This window comes from Phyllopteryx taeniolatus, chromosome 2 (genome assembly GCF_024500385.1).
Source record: "Phyllopteryx taeniolatus isolate TA_2022b chromosome 2, UOR_Ptae_1.2, whole genome shotgun sequence".
Taxonomy (NCBI): Eukaryota; Metazoa; Chordata; class Actinopteri; order Syngnathiformes; family Syngnathidae; genus Phyllopteryx; species Phyllopteryx taeniolatus.
The window spans coordinates 26,025,901-26,046,944 of record NC_084503.1 but is presented as its reverse complement, the minus strand read 5'-3'; the positions used below and the strand labels follow the sequence as shown (position 1 = coordinate 26,046,944).

Sequence of the window (21,044 nt, the reverse complement as noted above, 5' to 3'; positions counted from 1 at the left end):
AACAAGCATGTTAGGTTTGTTGAAAACCTGTTTTCATTGACGATGACGAAAGGATTGCGTTGACGGCCCTTTTTTTCATGACGAAAACATGACGGTGGCAAGCTAAACATGTCTCTTTGATGACTAAATCAAGACGAGACGTCTGCACGTTTCCTATGATGAGACGAGACCGGATGAAAATGTTAGTGGGTGTTCTGTCAGGGGTTGAAAAAGCATGCTTACTGCAGCCAGTCAAATTTGAGCTGGAAAGTCAGATTGCTTTGACTCACGTGGCCATCCTCCGAGGCGAGGCGCCCATGCTTGTCTCCTGCTCTGCTGTGTTTTGTGGTATTGTGAGGGGTTTGTTCTTAGTTGTTCTCTTCCAGAGTTGTGCACTAATGTGAGTACTTATTTGCTTTGCACATTTAGCGCTGTATTTTAACTATTTGTTACTTATTTTATTTGCTAATGTTATGTGACGTGTATGGAATGTGGCTATTTTTAGAAAGCGCTCTTACGTAGTAGCATGTTTGCCTGAGGGCTGGTGGACATGTTTTTATTGGTCACACTGTTTGCTATTGCTAAGTAGGAGGTTGTGTACGGCTTGTGATCAATTTCATAGGAAGATTAAAGCTATTATAATCCATGACTATTTTTTGTTAAAAAAAAATAATTTCCACCAAAGCCACTATAAAATTGACGACATTGATGACAGAATGCTGATTAAGCCTATGAGCTTCTGACACATCTTGCTATAATTTTCAATATTTATTTTTTTATATTTAGTGACTATCCTTTACATTCCCAGTTTGGATCACTTGGTGGCACTCTAAAACGACGTAGCGGAAATTACATATTTTACCCATGAACGGGCAGACGCATATATAGACCCTTTCCAAAAAATTTGAATATCATGGAAAACTATTTTTTTCCATAATTCCATTCAAAAAGTTTAACTTTCATAGATTATAGATTCAGGGCCAACAATTTAACAAATTTCAAGTATTTATTTGTTTATTTTGACATAATTTAGGCTTCCAGCTCATAAAACCCACAAAATCAGGAATTAAAAAAAATTGTAATACTGTGAAGAAATTTTGCAGGCCATAAATGCTTTAAACTGAGTGACACACTATTCATCTACTAAACTCAAAGCACTTCCACGGTTTTCCCCAGGTGTCATTAAATTGCTTCAGTTTGGTTCAATTGTCTCAGCCGGGTTCTATATGGGGAAGACTACAGACTTGACAACTTGGCCAAAAGACCATCATTGATACCCTCCATAGGATGGGTAAGCCACAAAAGTTCATAGCTAAGGAGGCTAGCTGTTCACAGAGTGCTGTGTCCAAGCATATCAATGAAAAGTCTAGAGGAAGGACCAAATGTGGCATGAGAAGATACACCAGCAAAAGAAGAATCACCTTTTATTGTCATGAACATGCATGCATGCACACGAAATTTGTTCTCTGCATTTTACCCATCACAGAGACCACATACACATGTTAGTGGAACACACTGGAGCAGGGGGCAGCTGAAGCGCCCGGGGAGCATTTCGGAGTATCAGTGTCTTGCTCAAGGACACCACAGCCGTGAGTCCGGGGGGCAATAAGTATACCCACACCTGCTCGGCGCCTCTCACCATGGGCAACTCCAGAGTGGAAGAGAGTCCAACCCCTCTCGAGAGGACTGGTACCAGAGCCCAACCTGTGTGTGGAGGCGAGTCCGACTATATCTAGTCGGAACTTCTCGACCTCACACACCAGCTCGGGCTCCTTCGCTGCCAGAGAGGTGGCATTCCACGTCCCTAGAGCCAGCTTCTATAGCCGGGGATCGGCTATAGCTCACACTGCACCCGACCCTAATGGCCCCTCCCACAGGTGGTGAGCCCATGGGAAGGGGGACCCACGTTACCCTTTCGGGCTGTGGCCGGCCGGGCCCCATGGGTGCAGGCCCGGCCACCAGGCGCTCGCCTTCGAGCCCCACTACCAGGCCTAGCTCCAGTGGCGGACCCCGGTGACCTGCGTCCGGGCAAGAGAAAACGAAGTCCATTGTTTGTCGTCATCATAAGGGGTCTTTGAGCCGTGCTTTGTCTGGTCCCTCACCTAGGACCTGTTTGTCATGGGTGACCCTGACAGGGGCATAAAGCCCCAGACAACTTAGCTCCTAGGATCATTGGGACACACAAACCCCTCCACCACAATAAGGTGACGGCTCAAGGACGGGTCTCCCACTCTACCTTTGCAATTTCTTCAAGTTCTTGAACATTTGCATTTTATTGACTAGACTTTACACTGATTTTATCGGCCTTATCGGTATCAGGCAATAATTAGCATCTTATGCTGATCGGCTTTGATGTCATAATTCGCCAATCTGAGCGCGGAGCGTAAAAGACATTTATTCCGCGTCGCCATCGTGCACAGTATATCTGAATCCAAAAGCTATTTTATTTTTAGCCTTGTCGCATCTTTTGGCGTAGCCCTGTAAACATCTGACGGCCAATAAAGTTATTTAAAAAAACATGTCGGCGGTGTGGAACAGACAACACGTCTGAGACAGACAACACGTAATGCCTGGCCGGATCAGACTACAAGACAAATTTGCTCTTTCAAGATTGAAATAATAATATCTTGGATTCCGATACCACCGCATCACGTTTTTTACCATCAATGGGCTTTATCTTGTCAACTCAAATGCGACCGGATACACTCGTTACCGTGGCGACGGCGAAGAGTGGAACGCGCCGACTTTGTATTATAAAGACAAAATTGGGAAAAACGTGTGTTGGTGGTCACCGGTGCTCAGGACAGGAGAGGACGTTTGTTTTAAGGTCTGGTTGAGGTATGTTCACGTACTTTTAATACGATACGGCTCGCAAGCAGGCAACAAAAACATTATGTAGTCTGTCTGTCACTATGCCTCACTGGCATAAATAGAGGAACAAAGACACATTATTTATTGTAAATATAATTTTTTGAGCAATTAAGTACACAAGTATATACAGTAAATGAACAGGTCATTTAAATAGACACATTCCTCCATCTTGTGATCGGATCCGTGATCGGTTATCGGTTTGTTAAACTCGCTAATCGGCCCCAAAAATCCTGATTGTGTAAAGCCTAGTATTGACCTACACTATGTTTGAGTGACTGTCTGAAATATGAAGTGATATTAATCTTTAGTGAATGTAATGTACGGGAGACTATGCAAACTCCACAGAAGAAGGCCAGAGCACAGATTTGAACCCTGAACTTCTCATCTGTGAGGTGGACATGCTCATCACTAGGTCACTGTGCCTCCTCTTGACTTAACAATAGTAGTAGATTAAAATAGTAGATTAAATAAGTTAAATAAGTGCAATTGATCCATAGTAGATTAAAAACTAAACTCCTTTATTTTTTTCAGGTCTGTGTTGTGTTATAAAAGACGTAATGTTAGTGGAGCACACCTTTCCTCCTTTGTTGCCCCCAGCTGGAGTGCTGGTCATGCGGGTCTGCATTCGGTGATTGGTCACCACGGCTGACTTTTCTCTGTGGGCGCTGGCAGCGCGACCCGACTGCTGCTTGGCCGTCTTGCACGGCGTGCCATCAGAGTCCTGGGGAAGCACAGTATGACAATGAGAAATCGTGTGTACTTTAAACCGAGGGCGTTATTTTACAAGAAAATTAAGAATTCAAACGAAATAATGATTTAAAAACTAAATAATACTTAAAATTAGTAAAATTATTTTTTTTCATTTTATGCTTCAATTTCTTAAGTAAAAATTATAAAAAGGCATATCAAAAACCCTTCTTTTTTACATTAAAAACAATGTTTTATATATATATATATATATATATATATATATATATATATATATATATATATATATATATATATATACACACATACTTATATACACACACACACACACACAAACAGTGCAGTGAAAAAGTATTGGGCCTTCTAGTCATATATGTTTTGCATAGTTTCCCAACTTTAATGTTGAAGCTCATCAAACAAAATATCAGACAAATACAGTGGGGCAAAAAAGTATATAGTCAGCCACCAATTGTGAAAGTTCTCCCACTTAAAAAGATGAGAGGCCTGTAATTTTCATCATAGGTATACCTCACCTATGAGAGACAAAGTGAGGGGGAAAAAAACTGAAAATCACAGTCTAATTTTTAATGAATTAATTGGTAAATTCCTCGGTGAAATAAATATTTGGTCACCGACAAACAAGGAAGATTTCTGGCTCTCACAGACCAGTAACAATGTCTTGAAGAGGCTCCTCTGTCCTCCCCTCGTTACCTGTATTAATGGCACCTGTTTGAACTCGTTATCAGTATAAAAGACACCTGTCCACAACCTCAAACAGTCACACTCCAAACTCCACTATGGCCAAGGCCAAAGAGTTTTCAAAGGACACCAGAAACAAAATTGTAGACCTGCACCAGGTTGGGAAGACTGAATCTACACTAGGTAAGCAGCTTGGTGTGAAGAAATCAAATGTGGGAGCAATTATTAGAAAATGGAAGACATACAAGACCACTGATAATCTCCCTCGATCTGGGGCTCCACGCAAGATCTCACCCCGTGGGGTCAAAATGATTACAAGAGCGGTGAACAAAAATCCCAGAACCACACGGGGGGATCTAGTGAATGACCTGCAGAGAGCTGGGACCAAAGTAACAAAGGCTACCATCAGTAACACACTACGCCGCCAGGGACTCAAATCCTGCAGTGCCAGACGTGTCCCCCTGCTTAAGCCAGTACATGTCCAGGCCCGTTTGAAGTTTGCTCGAGAGCATTTGGATGATCCAGAAGAGGATTGGGAGAATATCATATGTTCAGATGAAACCAAAATAGAACTTTTTGGTAAAAACTCAACTTGTGTTTGGAGAAGAAAGAATGCTGAGTTGCATCCAAAGAACACCATACCTACTTGTGATGGATGGGGGTGGAAACATCATGCTTTGGGGCTGTTTTTCTGCAAAGGGACCAGGACGATTGATCCGTGTAAAGGAAAGAATGAATGGGGGTTTGTATTGTGAGATTTTGAGTGAAAACCTTCCTTCCATCAGCAAGGGCATTGAAGATGAAACATGGCTGGGTCTTTCTGCATGACAATGATCCCAAACACACCGTCCGGGCAACGAGGGAGTAGCCAGTCTCCAGATCTCAACCCCTGAGAAAATCTTTGGAGGGAGTTGAAAGTCTGTGTTGCCCAGTGATAGCCCTAAAACATCACTGCTCTAGAGGAGATCTGCATGGAGGAATGTGCCAAAATACCAGCAACAGTGTGTGAAAACCTTGTGAAGACTTACAGAAAACGTTTGACCGGTGCCATTGCCAACAAAGGGTATATAACAAAGTATTGAGATGAACTTTTGTTATTGACCAAATACTTATTTTCCACCATAATTTGCTAATAAATTGTTTAAAAATCAGACAATGTGATTTTCTGGATATTTTTTCCATTTTGTGTCTCATAGGTGAGGTATACCTATGATGAAAAATTTCACTGAAGAAGAAATGACTTAAACAGAATCTTTCCCGACAAAATCAAGTCAGACAAATTATCTAAAAAAGCTGCAACAAATTACACAATCCAAAGAAATTCCAGACCAGTCGAGAAATAAAGTAATTGACATTATCAGTCTGGAAAGGTTACAAAATCCATTTCTAAAGCTTTAGGATTCCAGCGAACCATAGGGACAGCCATTATCCTCACATTGAGAAAACATTCCCAACTTTCCCAGGAGTGGCTGGCCTATAAAGATGACCCCAAGAGAACAGGAATGACTCATCCAGGAGGCCACAAAGGAACTGCGGACCTCCCTTGCCTCAGTTAAGGTCAGTGTTCATGACAGAGCAAGAAGGAAGAGACTGTGCAAAAACAGCATCCATGGCAGTTCATAGTTCATAGGAGAAAACCACTGCTGACCAAAAAGACACAAAAAGGCTTGTCTTACTTTTACACTTCTGTTCTGTAACAGAAAATTCTGAAGGAGAATGTTTAGCCATCAGTTTGTCACCTCAAGCTGAAGCGCACTTGGGTTCTGCAGCAGGATACCGATCCAAAACACACCAGCAAGTCAACTTCTGAATGGCTTAAAAAAAGGATGGCCCAACCAGTTATTAAGTTTAGGGGGCTATTACTTTTTCACACAGGGCCAGGTAACTTTAAATAGTTTTTTTTCGTTAATAAATGAACTCATTTAAAAACAGCATTTTAAGCTCACTTGGGTTATATTTGTCTGATATTTACATTTGTTTGATGACCTTAAACATTACAGTTTAAACTATGCTAAAATACAAGAATTTGAGAAGGGGACCAATACTTTACACTGAATATTTTTTGTACATTTCATTAGAAATGATTGTACATGAGTTCTGAGTGGTCCCACTATACTTTCTTGAGAAGGACACAAACATGAAGCTCAAAAAGAAGGACTGACCCCGTCGCTGGAGGACGTGGTAGAGTGCGACAGAGGGGACGAGGACGGCGACGAGTGGAGGGAAGGAGACGGTGAGGACGAGTTGGAAGACGACGTTTTGCTCCTTGTTGGCATGATGACGACCACATCCTCATCCTCCTCATCTGGAATGTTGTTGTTGCATTGGTCCAGCTGCTGGGACTCGAACAGCGTCACATCATTTCCTGAAATAAGCACCAAAGGGATAAATGAGCCAGGATTTCAGGGTTTAGGGTAGGGTCTATTTACATCATTTACATCCCCCCGAAAACGCTGGACGAAGTGGCTGAAGAGAGGGAAGTCTGGGCTTCCCTGCTAAAGATACTGCCCCTGTGACTTTATTCCACATAAGCGTCAGAGAATGAATGACTGAAATGTAACAATATTACAAGATTCATCCATCCATTTTCTGAGCCGCTTCTCCTCACTAGGGTCGCAGGCTGCTGGAGCGTATCCCTGCTATCTTCGGGCAGGAGGCAGGGTACACCCTGAACCGGTAGCCAGCCAATCGCAGGACACATAGAAGCAAACAACCATTCGCACTCAAATTCACACCTATGGGCAATTTAGAGTCCTCAATCAGCCTACCACGCATGTTTTTGGGATGTGGGAGGAAACTGGAGTGCCTGGAGAAAACCCACCCAGGCACAGGGAGAACATGCAAACGCCACACAGGCGGGGCCAGGGTTTGAACCCCTGTCCTCAGAACTGTGAGGCATATGTGCTAACCAATCGCACACCGTGCCGGCATAATACTTTATTATATTACTTTATATTTATATTAATAAAACAAATAATTTATTATATTATATATTATTTTTTTGTTGCTTTCTTACATTTAAATCAAAAAGTAAAATATGGCCCATATGCCGCAGTTTGCCCACCCTGCTTTAAATGAATGTGTCCTACCCACAAATGACCTCTCGTTTTTTTTCTCGTTAATCAGCTACATTTGAGTATTCCATCATCATATAATCGCATGTATTTATTTTGACCTCAACTGGTTATTACACAAGTAGGAAAATGAGGGCATATCATCCGAGTAATCCAACTATATTATTCCTGGCTCACCTCTCGTTCTCATCTATTTTGCCAGGATTTACCATGGCCAAGGACACCCGAAATGACCACCACAGCACCTCGAAATATTTCAAAGTATTTTTAAAGAAAATGTATCTTTTTCGCCCCCCAATCTAAAACTTTAAATACATTTGTTAATGGTACAAGATATTTTGCAATTCTTTAATTAAATAAATAAATAAATACAAATCACAACAATACCAAAAATTTAACTTTTCTTTAAACATGTTTAACTCCAGTAGTCACTGATGGTGTAGTGATACACTCGCCTGACTTGTGTGTGGGGAGCGTGGGTTAAGTTCCCACTCAGTGACGGTGTGAATGTGAGTGCGATGGTTGTTCGTGCCTACATGTGCCCTGCCACTGACTGGCGACCAGTTCAGGGTGTCATCCGCCTTTAGCCCAAAGTCAGCTGGAATAGACTCCAGCACCCCGTGACCCTGAACAGGATAAGCGGTGTTGAGAATGGATGGATGTTTAACTGCTTAACATACATATACTACTCACAAAAAGTGTAAATACTTACAAAAAGGCTTTCAGGTGAAATTTCACAATGAACTGAAAATAAGAACCACTACCATCTTTCCATGTGAACTTAATTCATTCTTTCCTAAACTTTGGAATGCACATGAACTGTTCATTTTACACAACTTGCTATATTCTAAAAAGGAGCTGAACAGCAAAATTATTAACAGGTGACTGATCCATGAAAACGTCCAAAGACGTCCACTTCTGTGACTCTTCCAGTCTCTCTGTATCTGTAATGCAACCTGCTGAGGACAGTCCGACATGCTAAGCTCAGAGGTCACTTCCCTCTGAGAACATCCTGATACTCAATTGGTAGGTATCATCTTGGTCTTATGATGGCAAAATAGCAACGTGACAAGATTTTTTTTTAAAAACTGGAATCCGTCCAAATGCAAAGTCTGGTTGGAACGGCAACTTCAAGCTGCATACAAGGCAGCAAAAATTTTGAAAGCCGGATGATGGGTTCCGGAGAAATTGAGAAATCACCACTAAAAAATTCCACTAAAAAACGCCTTCAAATTTGAGTAAAACAGTATAACTTCATTATTTCTCAACATATCTCTACGAAAAATTAACACACTAATGTAATAGGCCAGGCTGAATTCGAGTTTGAACTCATTAGTCATGAAGATGCTAATTTAAAGGCTCTAATTAGCATAAATTGACAAAAATGTTAGTCAAAATTACATTATTATTTTCAAGGGATAGTCTATTTTCTTCAAAAGGAAAAGGAAGCTAAGCTATACAAATTTGGACATTAATATATGAACGTACTTTGAAAATGCTACCATTGGTTGCCATGGTAATGGGAACTTTGTACTGTAATTTCTTCTGTATAATGTGCACCCATGTATAATATGCACCTCCAAAGTTGACCTCAAAAGTCTGCAAAACCCTTCTACCAATGTATAATGCATTTTTACAATGCATGATTTTGCTTCCACCCATATGATTCAAACAGTACAGTACAGTATTATCTGTATTTTGTTAGTTTTTTCAAAGAATTATTCTGAAGTTATGCACTTTATTTGAACATGTAATACTTTATTTTCATTTACTTGCTCTTACGTCAGCCTCACAGTTCTGAGGTGCGGGGTTCAATCCCCGTTCCCGCCTGTGTGGAGTTTGCATGTTCTCCCCGTGCCTGCGTGGGTTTTCTCTGGGCACTCCGGTTTCCTCCCACATCCCAAAAACATGCATGAATTGGAGACTCTAAATTGCCCGTAGGCATGACTGTGAGTGCGAATGGTTGTTAGTTTCTATGTGCCCTGCGATTGGCTGGCAACCAGTTCAGGGTGTACCCCGCCTCCTGCCCGATGACAGCTGGGATAGGCTCCAGCACGCCCGCGACCCTCATGAGGAGAAGCGGCTCAGAAAATGGATGGATGGATACTTGCTCTTATTTTGAAATTCACAGCCCTACTTTTATTTAGTAAATGAGAAAACACACAGTTGTGCTCATATGTTTGATTACCCAGGTAGATGGGTACAATTCTATAAGGAAACATGAAGGGCCAGGCGAAACCCATTGAATTTTATTTTAATGGGATTCAAATTAAACTGTCAAGCATTTCAGAAAAGCATTATCATCAAACAAAACATAATCATAAATAAATTAATGATGGTTGTTGTTCTGTCACCAGTCGTATTTTAAAAAACAATATTTCACAAATTCTGCCAGGTTATGTAAACGTATGAACACAACTGTACATATATGCAGTCATACCTACCCCTGTCATATTGGAATTAAAGTGTAGACAACAACGTTTTCCTAACCTCTAGGTGGCGGTGGCATATTAGAATGAAAGTGTACACCTTTCTCATAAACTCTAGCTGGCGGTGGGATATTGGAAGAAAAGTGTACAGCTTTTTCATAACCTCTAGATGGCGGCATACATTTATGAAATGGGAAAGTTTTTTTCCTTGTCCCCTTATACCTATGGATAATGTACACCATTGACATTTGGGGGGGGGGGAATGCGCATTATACACGAGAAATTACGGTAATAGAATTACATGATTTCACTAGTAGCTCCATTTCTCAGGAACTAGTGGATAGATTTGGCTGAAACTTGCTTTGCACCTACTTATAAAGCTATTGTGTGCAACTATGAAGTTTGGTGCTAAACAATTATTTCTACTTGATGCTATAGAAGCCTGAAGTTATAAAACCTCCCACCCCACCCCCTACTTTGCATTGCAAAGCAGTGAATATTTAAAAGTCATCTTGAGTAGATAGTACACTACTGTATAGATTGCCCAACAATATTGTATCTAAAATTTAATTGTGATTACACCACGGACTTGCATTTTTTAAGCACTAAGGTCGGTTTCATCGGGTTCATCTATCCCAATGCAAAATGAGTTAATTCTTCAAAAGATTACACAAGATGTACAGAATCTTTCGCTGAACAATGTGAGTATTATTATTCAAGCAAATTCATCCATATACATGCATTCAATGTGGACCGATAGCCATGTATGCTCATTCTTTGGTAAAAACTACAAGACTACACAATCATTGACATTTTACCAAGAACATCGGCACAACATTCTCGTTTTTTTCCTTCTTTCATGGGTGAATGGGCCACTTCATTAGGTACGGTGAGCAGGAGGTGAACATGAACGCATACGTTATTTAAAGAGGGTTTTGTGCTTTGTTATTTCGAGAGTCAAACAAACATATTACACAGGTACAGAAACTCAATCGATCACTGCAAGGGAACCCATATTTTGTTTTATTTAACTCTCCCCGAGGACGTAGCAAGTGAATGTACAGGTGAACACGAATGTGTCACAAGTTGCGGCGGCTCGTGGTTTCACTTGTTTCAACTATGGCAGAAAACTGTAATGGTGGACGACTTTTTTTTATATCAACAGTTGCTATTTAAGAAATACACTAAACGAGATAACGTCAATACTCACTGGGAAATGCTCTATTTTCTGACAACTTCGCCGTTCTTGCAGCGACATCCACAGCCACACTTGATCATTCCCGATCGTCTGCTACTAAGGGAAGCCCTTCTTCTACCAGCTCAAAGGTTTTAGCAAACACTATCCATAAATAAGCTCATACGGGCAGAAATACCAAGGTGTTCTCCAAGTCGACCCCCTAAAAATTACGGCATGTTTTAACTTTGTCACTTCCCCTAAAAAACTTGACTTAAACAGCGCAAATAGAATGTTATTTGTGAGAACAGCAGTTTGGGCTGCCGAATAGGTCATGTTCTTTAGTCAGCAATTATTTTTTGATTAATTTATTTGTTATGGAGAATTTTAGAGGCTCAATCCATATTTTTTAGAAAATGACCCCAAGATGGCGGCCACTTGTCACATTGCTAGTGAAAATGTAAACAGCACAAAGAAGAGGACTGTTTACATACAAATTCTAACTGACCCAGGAAATGTATTGGTCGGCGTCTAATGTTGTGAATTTTGACTCTTCCTTCCAGTTTTCTGTAAGTGGCACTCAGTGGAAAAAGTTTAGTTTAGGGTGAGCATTTGCTTTGGGTGACGTACGGTTGAGCGGCAGGTCCTTCTGGGACGGGCTTCCCCAGTTCTTTTGGATCCAATGCCTGTACTCGTCCACCTCCTGAGTCACACGGATGATTCGGCCAAGTATGCTGCGAGGAAGGAACAACATTGTTCACACAGCACAACGCCAACGATAAGCTTGCACAATGGAATGGAAAACATTTCAAGTCTCATTACAAGACATGCAAGCAGTAAGATTCCATGTAAGAACACGCAATTATAAATGGTATTAAAAAAGCCAATTAATTGCATAAAACAGGCTTAGAAGTACCACCCGTAGCTTCGGTGCTACTGATTTAGTTAGCAACAGAGTTACAATTGGCCAAGTATTAGACTCTTCACTGTCTGTGTGTAAACAATAGAGTCAGTGAATCAGATAATTACGTTAAGACCTGTTTTTTTTTTGTCCTGGTGGAAAAAGTCAGCCATTTTTTTTAGGGAGACGTTCCTTTGTTTAAGTGAACGACACCCCGAGCAACTAATTGGAGTAAGGCGACTTAAGAAGAACAAGTAGCCTACTGGTTCATTTGAATGTGAATAGGTGCCATATACAAGCTTGAAGCACTATTTGAAGAAATGCATGCTTCAATAGGTGCTGCTGTGTTGGTTAGCAACTGGGTTTGCATACAGAATAAACACTTAACCATTTGTCCACATGTGAACCTTATTGCAACCAGTTCTTGCTACTGATGGGAAAAGGGAGGTGGTTATTCGTCTTACGTGGAACATGCACAGGGCAACTAATTGGGACAGTCGGTATTTGAGGAACTATGGTAATTTAAAGTTGTTTTTTATTGATTTCTCAAGTACATTTTGTCTAATGCTATCTATGGTGAAATCAAAACTGAATATTAAAAAACAAACAAGACTCACTATTTGGCATTAACAATGAGATGCACTTACCTCTCTGTGTCGTTGTTGGGGTAGTATTTGGCGATGGGTGACACGGCGTGGCTGAGCACCACATAGGCGTAGTCAAACGCCTGCTTCACCTGCATTGCACCGTACGAGCTGCGGCCAACATCATTGTCTGCGAGACAGCACCATTTTATTTGAGAAGATGGGCCGCTTGTGCCAAGACTGTGGAGTGAAATACTACAGCATCCACAGAGAAGACGTTACATTAGGATGTACACTTATTTTTATAATATGTAACCATGTTTCCTCAATGACGCTGAAACTTTATTTGAGAGGAGACTGAGGTGAGTTGGCCAAATTACTTATAGTCACATTTATAAGGTTTAGTGCCTTTCCTTTATAATGTAGCCTTTGCTTTATAATGTATTATTTTATTGTTCCATAAAGCTTATGTAACGTCTCTAAGATGTTTAGCCTTGTTAATAGCAGCAAGCCATTGTTTGTCGTATCGAAAGACATTCCCATGCGGCTACAACAGCTGGCTGGGTAGCTGATGGGAATGTTCTGATTATGGAAATTTACTGAATCTGAATGAAGGACCTTTTAATCTGTTTTTTGGCATTTCGGCTTCAGAAAGAGTGTGTGGGCAGCAAGAGGACAGCTGGCCATCTCCCCCTCGCTCTCCTCTGCTTCTTCTTTCTACCTATTCCTTCTTCTTTCTCCCTAACTCCCTCTGTTTCTTTTTGTTTATATCATGTAAATAGCTTTTTGGATTAAAAAAACAAAAAAGATTGCTTCCTTACTTATTCTGTCAGAAAAAGATTTTCCAAAACAGGAGGCACAAGAAAAATGGCCGCTGCAGCAAAGAAAAAGGGCTGCTGCAGCAAAATGGAGACTAGAGTAGCAGCATGTTAATAAAAAAGTTTAAAAATTCCCACCTGGCTGCAGCGGGTCCTCGATGTAGAGCATGGAGGGCCTGTAGCCATCCATCATATTTTTCTGAACCTCGTCTTTGGCCACGTAGCAGCCGCCGTCTTTTATCCGGATGCCTGTTTTCAAGTAGTTAAAATGGCGTCCGTAGAGTTCAAAGAACTCGATGAGCAGCACGCCAAAGTTGATGTTGGGGCTGCACACGTCCTCCCTATAGTGGAGCTAGTGGAGGGAAAACAAGAAAAACAAAGTCCAGATTGGTAAATGATGGTCCTTGTGGATTAGCACAGCGGTTCTCAAAATGGGGACCCCAGGGGTCCATGAGCCATAACTTGGGGATGTGCAAAAATTTTTGCAATAAATGATGTTGTATTTTATTTTATTTTATTTATTTATTTATTTTAAATATGGATACCTACACGTGGGGACCGGCACATCAATAAAAGAAAACCCCAATTCCTTTTCCCTACATTAGCTTTGGGCCAATTAAAAGCTCTCTGACACAATTGTGATGTATCACATAAATCTGAGATCCTTGGATGCGCACTGCACTTTACTTCTCTCATACTCTTTTGTCATGTAGAGTTGTACAGGCGAGGTAAAATACTTGTGGATGAGAAGCATATACCTCGGGTCGTGGATAAATCCATGTTTTCACAAGGTATAAATGGGCAGCATGTCTTTGGCAATGCTTCCACTGGTCTTCTTGTTTTATGGAACACAATTTGTACTCAATATTTATTCTAAACCGGCTTTAGTGAGGTTTACTTTTTGTCAACGAATACAGAACATTTGAAAAAAGAACCCCAAAAAATTCTTACCTGTGAAAGTTTATTCCCAGTTCCCTTGATTGTACATGATGGTGCATAGTTTTTGGTTCCATAAGTGCACTAAACATTTACAGTTACGAATGTTAAAGGCCATAGTATCGCCTTCATTTCTTCCTTGGAAAATTTCGTCCCTGCAAGGGGTCCTTGGACCCAAAAGGTTTAAGAAACCCTGGACAGGCGCGACGGAATATCAACCCACCTGCAGGAAGCTGACAGCCATGAGGAAGAGGCTGTAGGAGCCAATTCCTCCAGTGAAAACCTCATTGAGGTCCCTCTGCAGGAGGAACTGCTTGAGCACCAGGACCAGGTAAGGCAGCACGGGGTATTTCTGCACACCAGGAATATGACGTTGACATTTAAGTGGCCTCAAAGAGCGGGCTCTGAAAGCGACAGTACCTCTTTGAATTCCTTGATGAGGCACGCCGCTTTGATGCCGCTCTTCACGTTGAAACTGATGTCCACCTTGACCTCTGTGAAGGAGTCCGTCAGTTTGATGATGGGCACCTGGGAAGACACCATGCCAATGACAATAATAATAATAATTTAATAATAATAACCCACTGTTACCATGTTAGTTTCAACTTTAGGGATTTATTTCAGTGACCAGTTTTGTTGTTACATCTTAATCTCAAAGGGAATAGTTTTGTCATTGATATTAAATTGCATAACATTTAAAATGTTTTATTAAAATGTATTGAATCAGATTTTTGGGGACATTTTTGTTATTTTATTTTAAGGCCACCCAGCCGTGTTATATGCAGTATGCGCCAGCATTTAAAACTGAACAATCTTCCCTTTGTTATTGCTCTAATCCTAATCTTAATGAATCCTTATAAACTTCAAATGGCTCTTTAAAAAAACGGCAAAACAAAGCTTGATTCAAATGAATTGTGAGCAAAATCGTAGAATAAAAATGGGAAATAATGGAAATCACACACAAATACAAAAACAACAAGTTGTATTAAAATACAATACATGCTTCCTGTGCACATCTGGCACATTCCTATGCAACTGTTCTTTAAATCTCTGAACGCTACAGTGCCGTGAGAAACTATTGGCCCTCTTCTAAAATTATTATATTTGTGCATAGTGTGTGTGTGTGTGTGTGTGTATTGTGTGTAAGAGTGTGTGTGTATCTACATGTTTGCGGGCTGTCAGAATTCAGGTGGGCAGAGCACAGAAGAGCTAGAGGAGGCAGAGCGGGCAGAGAGTTCAGATTCCTGACAGCCTGATGAATAAAACTGTCTTTGAGTCGGCTAGTCCTGGCCCGCAGACTCCTGCCTGATGGAAGCAGACTGAAGAGGCTGTGTGACTGATGGGTGGCAGTGGCAGTGATGCAGTTGGTCAAGATGCTCTCTATGGTGCCTCTGTAGAACGAGCACATGATGGGGGGGTCGGGCCTCTGGGTCTTCTCAGCGTGCGCAGGAAGTCGAAACGCTGGTGAGCTTTCTTGGCCAATAATAAGGTGTTGCTGGTCCAGGAGAGGTCCTTGGTGATGTGCACTCCCAGGAACCCGCTCCACCGCAGCACCGTTGATGTTCAGGGGAGCATGCTGGGAGTGTGCTCTCCTGAAGTCAACAATCTCCTGGGTTTTTTCCATATTCAGGGAGAGATTGTTGTCCATGCACCACCCGGCCAGGAGGCTCACCTCATTCCTGTAGTCTGTCTCCCCCCCCGTTGCTGATGAGACCTACCACAGTTGTGTTGTCTGCAAACTTGATGAAGAGGTTGGAGCTGTATGTCGGTGTGCAGTCATAAGTCAGCGGGGTGAAGAGGAGGGGGCTCAACACACAACCTTGAGGAGCCCCCGTGTTCAGAGTGATGGTGCTGGATGTGTTGTTGCCGACCCGTACGGCCTGCGGTCTCCCTGTCAGGAAGTCCAGCAGCCAGTTGCACATCGAAGTGTTGAGCCCCAGCTGGTCCAGTTTGTAGATCAGTTGTACAAGGATGATGGTATTGAATGATGAGCTGAAGTCTATGAACAGCATTCTGACATATGTGTCCTTAAGGCTTCTTTATACTCGCGCGGACGGCGACCGTCCTGACGTCACTGCGACTGTCCCGCACGCAGTTTGCCTTTGTACTCGAGCGCAACCCACGCGCGCTGTTTTGAAAGTGTGCTGCAGTTCTCCTCCAAATCGGGGGTGTCGCTACAGCTGGTATTGGATAGGACACCACAGGGTGGAGTTTCCTCTGCATATTTTTTTGGGGCATTTCCCGTAGCCGTTTTTACTTTCCTTTCAGTAACAAGGAATAAAGCAAAAACAATGGCGACCGCGACAGAACAAATGGACCGAGATGACCAGATGATGCGTTTAATTATGCTGCAAAATCGATCGAGAAGGCGGCGACGTAGATGGTATGTAGAACCAAGGGGCACGCTGGTATGTCATCACAGCATGTGACTAAAACGGACCAATCACGAGAGATGATTTCCGCGCCGTTCGACGCGCAGCAACTATTTTTGTTGGGTGCGCGGCAAGCTACGCAGAGGTACTGCTCGGGGCAATTTGTCGGTCACGTGATGCAATGCGGGCGTTGTCGGCTGCGTGACCGCGGGAGTATAAAGAGACCTTTCGAGTCCAGGTGTGTGAGGGCAGAGTGGAGAGCAGTGGAGACTGCGTCATTGGTTGACCAGTTGGAGTGAGGACTACTGGACGGTAGTCATTGAGGCTGGAGGGAGACAACTTCTTTGGTGGTGGCTTTGAAGCAACAACGTGGGGACAACACCTTGACTCAAGGAGGTGTTGAAGATGTCTGTGAAGACATCTGTGAGTTCAGCTGCACAGTCCCTCAGAACACCACCAGGTATGTTATCTGGGTCCGGGGCTTTTCGTGTGTTGATCTTTTTTTTTTCGTCCTGTTCGGCTGTTAGATCAAGGAGAATGGAGGATCTGTATCCCTTTTATGCCGGAACAGTTTTCCGTGTGTTGATCCTATCGAGAGATCTTTTCACGCTGTCCCGGGTCAGTGTCAGCACCTCACCAGGAGGGGTGGGGTCTTGTCTGCAGGCGTGCTGCTGTATGCCTCAAAGCGAGCAAAGAAGTCATTCAGCTCATTTAGCAGGGAGGCGGAGCTGTCTCAGTTCTGTGGTGATGGTTTATACTCCGTAATGGTCTGGATACCTCGCCACAGACACCTGGTGTCACAGCTGTCACTGAAGCAGTGGGCGATCTTCCTGGAGTACTCCCCCTTTTGGCCTCCCTGAGACCGCGGGACAGATTGGCCCTGGCTGTCCTCAGGCCCTCCTCATCCCCACACCTAAAAACCACGTTGCGGACCTTAGTAGTCTGTAGAGCTCCCCCGACAGCCATGGCTTCTGATTGGCACGGACAGTTATGGACTTAGGAGGAAAGTTTAGTCAAAATTATCCAGGAAAAAAAGTAAAGCAAAAACATTGGTCGCCCACGTTAACTTTACTCCACCATTTACAAGGAAGGAAAACTGAACACTTGTAAAATACTGCAATGGAATATTCTACGACTGCGCAGCAAGGCAAGGGAATCAGAGTGCAATTGGACTGGGAGATCATTCCTGGTGGTTTTCCTGTCCAACGGTTATTTATAAAACAGAAGAGAATGTCTATCGCAAGTGCATGCACGCTCACCGTGGCTTTGTCCAGAACTTTGATGGCGTTCTTGTCAGCCACATTCCTCTTCCGGAGAGCCTCTTCCAGTGTCCACAGGGGGAGTGTTTCCCACTTCCCGAAAACCACCAAGTCGATGTCACTGCGGAGAACACAAAAAAAACAACACCTTTAGAACTTTAGACCTTTGGTGACGAAACAGTGGAATTTCGCCTCTAAAGTCGCACAAAAATCATGGATCATGACACACCGGACTTGGGCAAATCTTGTAAGACATCATCATCATCATTAACTCAAGTGTGTTTTGCTTTTTGTTTGGCTTTTTGTAATGCCAGAACCAAAGGGTGCCAGTGACTGGATAAGTAGGAAAAATGTGATCATGGCGACAAGGTATGGTACAATAGATAATTTTACACTTGAGACTATGTGAGTCTCTTGGCTTTTGAAAAAGCTTTTATCTCTCAATAAGCGTTTACCTGGTTTAATAAAAAATAAATAAAGGAGTTGTTGTTTACCACAACAATGAAAATTTATCGAGTCCAGAAAAAGACTTCCGTGTCAATTGTATTTCTGGAACAATAACCCGCCCTACTCTGCCTCTGATTTGATACCACCAAGACAAGATTCATACTTTCGATTCACTGTGTGTGGAAGCGCTCTCTCTCTCTCGCTCTCTCTCTCTCTCTCTCTATCTCACACACAAACACACACACACAGGTTGGGTCTTAAACCACGCGTCTACGGATGCAGACTGAATATGCTTCATGCGTCCCTGCAAATCTTTGTGCGTCTCAGACGCACGACACACATAAAAAAAAGCCATAGAAATATATCTATCCTGGCAGCTCAGTCCAAAATAAGGACATGGTGCAAAAAAATAAATACCTAAAAATCAGAAGACACTGTCAAAGGTGGCGAGCATGCATTTAATGATCATACTGCGGATGGGTGGAGGCATGGACTGGGGAGAAGCCTATACTTTGACAAGCCCATTGTTATTGGTCTTAAAACTGGAATAAAAAAGACTGCTAAGGAAAGAAATGCAGCAAAACCAGGTGGAATAAATAAATCGGGCTCATGCAGAACACTGTGGAGAAAACACATCAAAGTCTATTGGAATGCTAATTGCCATTTAAGACTTAAAATCTTCATGAATAATAGAAGACTAAAGACTCTACACTTTAATTTACCCAAGAGACTGTTTCCATGGCTCGGTGGGTGCTGATATTTCGGTTAGCAACAAAGTTCAAATGGGCTCAGCAGTTAATGCACCATGTGTGAACTATTGAGACTATGAACCCAGACAAACTGAGACACATAACTTCTGAAAGTTGTACAATAGTTATGAATGTAAACGCAGGCAGACAACTGTAAGGTTGAGAGCTTGTTTGATTAGTTTTATATTTTTGTTACATTCTGTGTATAATGGGTTTGGCCTTTGTTTGGCAAAATATGCATTGTTATTGGTATAGTTCAATTATTGACGAGTGAAAACCTAAATTTAAAAGTCTATTACGGAAATAAATGCAGCAAAATCTGGCGGATTTAAACAAGACCACATGCGATAAGACACCATTCACCCGAAAGACTGTTTGATTAGGTAGGTGCTGCTGTTTTAGTTAGCAACAAATTTCAAACGGGGTCAGCTTTAACGTACAATACTGTTAATTAACTGATATAAATTGGAGCATAGAGATTTTAGATATTTGAGGAAATACTGTAATGTGACCACAGGTATATTTCCACTTGTATGACTAAATGTTCAAATGTAACTTTAAAAAAAATATCTATTTTTTTTTAAAGTCCTGTACAGTTAATAAAGGTCCAATGATACAGACAGTGTTGGTGACTCACCTTGTTGGCAAATAGAGGCCCGTGCTGAAGCTTCCAAATACCTGCACCTACAAAGAAAAGACATAATTGGACCACATTTATCACAACAGATGCAAGTATGCAGACACAGCAGAGCATCGGTAATACATATTGTTGGTCAATTGCATGCAAATACATATTGGAGAAGACAGGACAGCTGGAAAATAAAAGTCTGTTTACTTACCGACAATTGCTTTGGGGTAGAAGGCCTGTTCTCTAAGCTCTCCAACATCCCACAGGCATGGTGCAAACTTTTTTTTTTTTTTTTTTTTACATTACAGATAAATCTCAATAAATATGTATTACAAATTTTCATGTATTTCTGTAGTTCAATTCAAAAACTCATAGATTCACTCCACAGAGTAAACTATTTTATGATTTGACTTACAGCTAACGAAAACCCACTTTGAAAAATCTCCCAAAAATTTTAATGTTTAATTTATTTGTTTGTTTGTTTAGCACTTTTTAAAACACAGTTACAAAGCGCTTTACAACACATATGCAAAGTTGAAAAGGTTAAGAGGAAAATCAAGAAGACAAAGTAGACAAGATGGTAGACATGACACCAAGGGGAAATCAAACTGGAGTAAAATGATCAAAAACAAAAAAGACAGGACATGGGAATAAAAAGGAATGTCTAAGGAAAGGTTTTGCGATATAAATGAGTCTTTAGACATTTTTTAAAACAGTGTACGGATTCGGCATATCTAACTGATTGTGGAAGTTGGTTCCACAGAGTTGGGCTAGAAATGCAAACGTACGGTCACTTTTTGATTTACAGTTTGTGCGAGAGATGGCTCAAAGGCCAAGATTGGTGGAGCGGATAGGATGTGTGGTGGAATGAGGGGCAAGTAGCTCAAAGATGTAGGAAGAGGCAAGGTCATGAAGTACCTTCTAAGTAATCAAAAGGATCTTATAGTTGATTCAGAATTTCATTCATTCAACTGACCAAGAGGGAGCATGTATAATGAAAACAGTATCGGACCAAGGACGGAGTTCTGAGGGACACCAAAGTGGAGGGGAGCTAAGGATGAGTCCCGATTGTTTAAACAGACACTGAAAAATCTATTTGTTAAATAAGAGTGAAAAAGGTAAAAAAATAATTTAATACATAATTGAGGTTGAAAAGGTTGATTTTAATATGTAAATGAGGTTGAAAAGTATTTCTTGTGTTGAATGAATCTATAATTTATGGGTTTCACTTTTACAATTGGAATGTTGAAATACAATACAACAACAACACAATGAACTCTCCTACTGTATTCTAATTTATTTAGATTTACCTGTATATCATGTCCTCCCACCCCATTTCCTATTGCATTGGGGAGCATGTTGTATGAATCAGAAGCAACAATAAAGACAAAAATAGTATTTTAAGCCAATGAGCTC

The 21,044-nt window shown here is 41.6% G+C and overlaps 1 protein-coding gene across 1 annotated transcript in view; it reads right to left on the bottom strand.

Moving 5' to 3' along the window:
• Positions 1-21,044, bottom strand: part of tent4b (terminal nucleotidyltransferase 4B) — a 76,109-nt gene that overhangs the window by 2,601 nt on the left and 52,464 nt on the right. The window contains exons 3-11 of the mRNA XM_061765546.1: positions 19,638-19,684; positions 17,805-17,925; positions 14,594-14,701; positions 14,397-14,525; positions 13,376-13,589; positions 12,483-12,609; positions 11,565-11,668; positions 6,420-6,622; positions 3,425-3,571 (exon numbers count right to left, since the gene is read on the bottom strand). Coding sequence (XP_061621530.1) covers positions 3,425-3,571; positions 6,420-6,622; positions 11,565-11,668; positions 12,483-12,609; positions 13,376-13,589; positions 14,397-14,525; positions 14,594-14,701; positions 17,805-17,925; positions 19,638-19,684 — 1,200 coding nt within the window. The remainder of the gene's footprint in view (positions 1-3,424; positions 3,572-6,419; positions 6,623-11,564; positions 11,669-12,482; positions 12,610-13,375; positions 13,590-14,396; positions 14,526-14,593; positions 14,702-17,804; positions 17,926-19,637; positions 19,685-21,044) is intronic.